The 6,000-nt window shown below is 47.5% G+C and overlaps 1 protein-coding gene across 1 annotated transcript in view; it reads right to left on the bottom strand.

Moving 5' to 3' along the window:
* Positions 1 to 1,465: 1,465 nt before the first annotated feature.
* Positions 1,466 to 6,000, bottom strand: part of LOC139913745 (heparan sulfate glucosamine 3-O-sulfotransferase 3A1-like) — a 28,529-nt gene continuing 23,994 nt past the window's right edge. The window contains exon 2 of the mRNA XM_071901871.2: positions 1,466 to 3,302. Coding sequence (XP_071757972.1) covers positions 2,681 to 3,302 — 622 coding nt within the window. The 3' untranslated portion in view covers positions 1,466 to 2,680. The remainder of the gene's footprint in view (positions 3,303 to 6,000) is intronic.

Below are 6,000 nucleotides of genomic sequence, written 5' to 3'. Positions count from 1 at the left end.
CAGACAGATGGGGAGGGAAGCGTCGAGATGCCGTATGAGGATGTGTGCGTGACTGTGTGTGTGTGTGTGTCATGTACATGTGCATGTGTGTGTGTGCGAATGGCGACTGAGGGAGAGAGAAGCCACGTTGATGGAAGCGGCGAATAAAGGGGGCGAATATAAGAGGAGAGCAAGAGAGGATGAAAGAGTCTTGAGAGACTACCAGAAATGCCTGTCTTTCTGCAGCAGCTCTCCCCGCCCTCAGAAAACAACCGCATGCGGTCAGCCCTTTCTCAATAGACAGACTTCACGTTCTCTCCGTGTCCATGCCATTGATATTGAGCTGAATGCTCTCTGACAGGGGTGGTCTGCGCGCCCTCCCACAGCAGATGTTGCCGTTTCATTTCCTCCTCCGTAGTTAGCTGCCCTTCAGAGGATTGAGCGGGACGACGAAAACTGTCTCTGTTTATTACTTTGACGAACCTTCGCTCAAGAGGCCCCGCTGACCCACTCAGGAAGGAATAACAAACAAATTGAACAAGTCAACAAATGAACATCAGCATCTCCTTCCCTTTGCCCCCCGCCCCCCTTCCCTCCCTCTCCACCTCTCCCCACGGGTTGTTAAAGTGACGCGACGTAATTTCATCACAGCCGACGATCGGCGCGGATAAGCTTCGCAAGTTTGTAGACTTTGATGTCAACAGATTTCCTCCTCTCATGATGGTTCATCTGCAAAGTGGCTGTCAGAATGACAGACTGAGGCCATTTATTCAACTCAATCACCAGAGAGCAGGAGGGAGAGGCTAAGAGATTCCTTCAGCAAAGTAAAACATACAGGGGGCAGTGGGGGAGGCGAGAAAATTAACAAGCATAGATGGGGGAGAAATGGAAATAGTGTGTTTGAGGGAGACAGAGAAAAAGACAGATAGAGAAAACTTCACTTCCCTTGAGCACGAGCTGCGGTTGACACGCACCGCTGCATTAACCCATACGCATTAGCTAGCACTCCCCTCACTGCACTGCAAAGCCAAGAGACCCAGGAGTGCTACTGCACCACTCCCTTAAGACCGACTCCTCCAGCTGCCAGCGACACCAAGAGTCCAAAAATAAGGCTTTCAGATTGAAAGCATCTTTTAAAATCCTCAATGCCTCCTTTGACATTCTGCCCCGGAGGCTGGACAGAGATAAGCAGAGACAATGTGAGAAGGTGTAGCAGCGGAGATAGGAGGGGAGCCAGGCAGCGGCTCTTACGGCTCTGTAGTAAGCTGAGCCTGTCGGACGCGTGAGCAGCACTTTAATTACTTTAATGTTCTCTCCTTCACTTTGTGGATGCGGTATCCTATTACATTGTATTAATTCATTTGTGTGGAATGGCATGGCATAAAAATACCCCCCTAAAAAATAGTGAGAGGAAAAACATGAAAAGACCATTAAGGCGTCAACAAAATATTTACATATAACTTATCTTTTATTCAAAGTGTGCCTTAGAAATTCCAACATGACTTCTTTAAATTAAGTAGACGACAATCAGAACAGTACGGTAAGATTGATGACAGAATGCAGAAAATCAATATCGAGTTCTTCGCTGATGCTCAGATCAAACAACACTGATGGATATGTGTCTAGTCGAGGCACATCTGCTTTGAGAAAGCGGCTCACAATACAAGGAGATAGAAATCGGGAACACAACTTCGCCATTGTTCTCAGGCTCCCTGGCTTTAAAGAGACTTCCATACAAGCATCGCCTCGAGGCAAGGAAGGCCAATGACATCAAGTGTATTCAGTTCACAAGGAGGCATGTAGAGGAAATTTGAGTCATGGTTTGGGTAGGCCCTCTGGAGGTCTTCTCCCTACACCGGAGTCGCTGTTGCTTGGATAACAGCGAGTGCTATCGTTGCCTGCTAATTTAATTAACTTCATTAACTGAAGGTGGGGAAACGGCCCTTGAAATAACAAACTCACAGCACTGGAATTGCAAGCTAAGTAGAAACAAGTGTGGGAACTTGTCCATGTATGGTAAATACATATTAGAATGGATAACCACAAATGAATATGAGGGGGGAAAAAAGTATTTTTCGCGTACAGTATAAAACAAACAAAACTCTAGAGGCATGGAGAGCATAATAATAAGATAGCAAAATATCACTGATGAGTTATTCAAAATACATACATACTGCTTGTGTAATTCTTGAATAAATACATTTCAAAAATACATATATTTTTATCTTTTCATATTCTTTTTCTACAAAAATGTTAAGCTTTGAAAGCAGCTAGGTATGTTTAAAATATGGCATTAAATCACTCAGTAAGGGCTTTTATCAAAGCCCCAGGACACAGTGTGATTTCCCCAAACTTCTTACACAGAAGCATTGCATACTGTAATTTCTGTCACAGCACTGGACTTCCAAACAGAAAAAAAAAACACACTTCCTTCTGATAGTGCAGGGAAATACGATGCAATCCCTTCAACAACTCAATCGTTTTTTTTAGAAGAACGTATTTCTCTGCTGTTGGATTTGAGGCAACTCTTCTGATGGAATATGTAACAGTGAAACATTGCATATCTGGCGTGCCGCTGAGGGCGGATTAGGCCTCTCATTCTCCTCTCTCAGACACATATTGCTCAGGCTCGGCGCTGCGGCTGACTCAGGCCGTATTTCACAGTCGACAGTCTTCTGCGTCACCGAGAAAACCATCGCACTCAGTCGTCCCAGCCAAAAATACGCCCTGTCATCTGGTAGAACTTCATGTTGAAGGGCCTGTAGAAGTCCCGTAGCCTCTGCACCACCTCGGGGTCAATGTTCGGGTGGGTCCGCCCTTTGGTTTTGCCCAGGCAGTGGGGCTTGCTGCTGCCCTCGGCCTTCTTGAGGCACGGGAAGCCCTTGGTCTGGTTGAAGTAAAAGTGTTTGTCTGTGATGATCCTCTTGAGCCCCAGGAAGTCCTGCACGCGGCCCAGCTCTCCGGCCGGGTCGCTGATCAGCCGCTCGCCGCTCACGAACAGGATCTGCTCCATGGGGAAGTACTGCAGCCAGTTGTCCAGGTGCTTGGCGTAGATGCCGATCTGGATGGCGCTCCACGAGGTGTCGATGAGCCCCGTAGTCCTGTTTTTGAAGGTCAGGCTCTCGAAGGAGGGAATGTCGGGCTTCTTGGACAGCGTCTGCGTGTAGTCGGAGATCGCCCTGGTGACCGGGTCCCGCACCACCACGATCAGCTTGGTGTCCCGGGACATGGCGGCGATCCTGGCCGGAGCCTCTCTGGTCACAAAGTAGCTGGGGGTTTTCTCCATGGTGATCTGGCCCTCCAGGGTCTTGGGCATCAGCTCCCTGAGAAGAGGGAAAGTGGAAAGAGAAGAAAAAAAGGAAGTGAAGAATTTGTTTGACCTGCTCTCCTGACTGAAACACATTGGTCAACTCTCACAGTTGTACAGCCACTCTTATTACAATAAACATTCCAGCTGGATGAACTCTGGCTGTGTCATCAGAAATGTATAATCCAATCAATCAAGAATAACATTTGAAACAGTTTGTTTATAGCAGTTTATTTATTTAGTCTTTATCGGGTGTCTGTATCTCCAAGCTCAATTAACTGCCAAGAGGTGTGACCAAATGTTTCAGAGCAGCAGCACGCTCAGGCTCTTCTCTGGATGTATTGACATTCTTGTAGTGAGAGCATTCAGATGCTTCCTTAATGTAGTCTAAGGGCTTACAAAATCAAGAGGGGCTTTCCCCTGGGTCCATTTGAAAGCGGGTATTCCTCACTCTGATATGACATGAAGAGAAGAGCGTCAATCTCTATACATACTATGGTATCGCTGGTTATAAAACATTGATACTTGAGCCGAACAGCCCTCTCAGCATAATTGATCACCTGCTTGTCTTTCACCGTCTGCAATGAATGGTGGAAGAACATCAAAAAATGATCTCAACGCCACAATTTCCACAATGGAACGTGTGTTTTTCTCCTCACACAATTGTAGCTGTGTTTATGCTTTCATATTGTATTTATTTGAAACATGATTTGGAAAATGACTATGTTTGTAGGTGTTATAAACAGTTCCACTTGAGCAGCCGGGGCACACGGTGAAGTAACTAGTCATAAAGACTGGTATTCTAAATGTGTTGGCCTCTATGAAATTAAACCCTGGTGATGAAGGAATACCCATAAATCCCACCTCAAATATTTACAGCAAGAAAGTTCAACTGGGCAAACCCCGAGCTATAACATTTGGCTGCAGACTTTACTCGGCAACATTTCCTCATGTGTGCTCGAGTCCTTTTCCACCATGGATTCACAAAGGGGATGAGAAACAAGCTAATCCATTCGGCCATGACACCCCTCCACTCCCACTCCTCTCCTCTCTCCTCTTTCCTTTGGCCCCGGCGCCTCCAGGACAGTGACCTGAAGCAAAGCGGGTAAAAGCAGCCCATGAATGATTAACGCGCCCTCCCTCTGCCATTTAGAGCCTCTGCAGAATACAGCTTTAAAATTCACCAAAGTACAGAATGCAAGCCTCAATTATTCATCCGCTTGGCTGGTGCTGCTTAAAGCCAGGACTGGCGCTGACAAAGTGGCCCGGGCTGCTCCCAGGGTAGATGCAGTTTGCTGGCCGTGACAGAACTACTGAGACCCAGAAGGAGGGAGGCCCTCTGAACTCTTCTGCACAAAGTGGAGACTGAAGAGGGCTCGACACTTCAATCTGCAGTCGTTTATAGGGGCATGTTGCGCGGTGGCACACACCAGAACGTTCAAAGGAAATACAGCTTTCTCCTGCCGCCGAGCCGCTTCTCCCGATGTGACGGGCAGCGTTTTTCTGCCTTGCAAACAGGCTGGTAAACAATCATGCTCCGTTTAACATACACAGAACTAAATGAGACAGAGGGCACCGAGATCTTTGCTGGGGCCAAGCTTTACACAGAGGGAGTGCATCTCTAAAAGACACCAGCTGTCATGCTGAATGTAATGGCTGGTTTCACTGATGGCCTTTCTCAGTCAACACTCCATGTTTTTTTTTTACCACTCTTACAAAGAATAGATGCATTGTGAAAAACAAACCGACTATTTTTAGGTTAGATATGTAGCTAAATCAGTCTGAAATCACGCATTTATGGTTTTCCGTGCTTAAGAATAGTTGCGGGTTGATAGCGGTGCATGAGACAGTATTAAAAGCCATGTGTCAATCAGTGGTGTGCCTCCCCTTGCCTCTAAACGTTCAGCTCAATGTCAACAGATGCATCCAGTCTACGTGGCTCAGTATCCTGAGTGGATCTAATCTGGCAGCCACAGATCACACGGTCAGCACGAGGGAGGGCGACACTAGGGAAGCGGTCGATAAGGGCAAGGGCGGCGACACAGGTGTGCTGATGTCCTGACATCCGCCCGCAACGCCGACCGCTGCCTGACCTCCGATGCTCTCGGTATCAGTAACCTCTCCTACAGCTGTATGGAGGGGAAGAGGGACAAGGTTCCCTTCCTCTCACATTAGCTCTGCCCCATCGCCTGAGGAGTACGCACTCAGAGCCCAGACTCAGACTGCATGATGGCGCTCTAAAACAAACCCTGGTCAGACCAAGGCCACGTGTGAACAGGGTAACGAAGCTGACATGTCAATAAAGAACATGGAGACAAATTATTGATAAATGGGGGGGTCCTAGACGCTGGCGTGCAGGTAGCCTTCCTGAGTGTCTTCCTGTTTATTGACGACATGCTGGTTTGGGAACCACCAGGCTCTTGAGCCACTAGCGAACCAAACCTTTACCCCCAACTATACGATGCAAAATAGAACATTATTGCTTTATGAAAAAGAAATGAGCTTGTTCTAAAGGAAGCATCCATATTTGATAGCCTGCATCTTGCTTGTTGTGTGGTCTCTGCACTCACAGCGGTGTGGCGTTGCAGGGGCACTCGGGGGGCGGGGGGGGATTTTCGGGGTCAGTGGTGTACGTGTGTGTGGGGTTATGGTGTGCAACGTGAAGCCATGTTTGGAAGGCATTGAGCAATCTTATATTCAGGTTGATGTAAATT

The sequence above is a fragment of the Centroberyx gerrardi genome, chromosome 20 (genome assembly GCF_048128805.1).
Source record: "Centroberyx gerrardi isolate f3 chromosome 20, fCenGer3.hap1.cur.20231027, whole genome shotgun sequence".
Classification (NCBI taxonomy): Eukaryota; Metazoa; Chordata; class Actinopteri; order Beryciformes; family Berycidae; genus Centroberyx; species Centroberyx gerrardi.
Note: the sequence above shows the minus strand (reverse complement) of the source record. Positions and strands in the feature narration are given on the sequence as shown.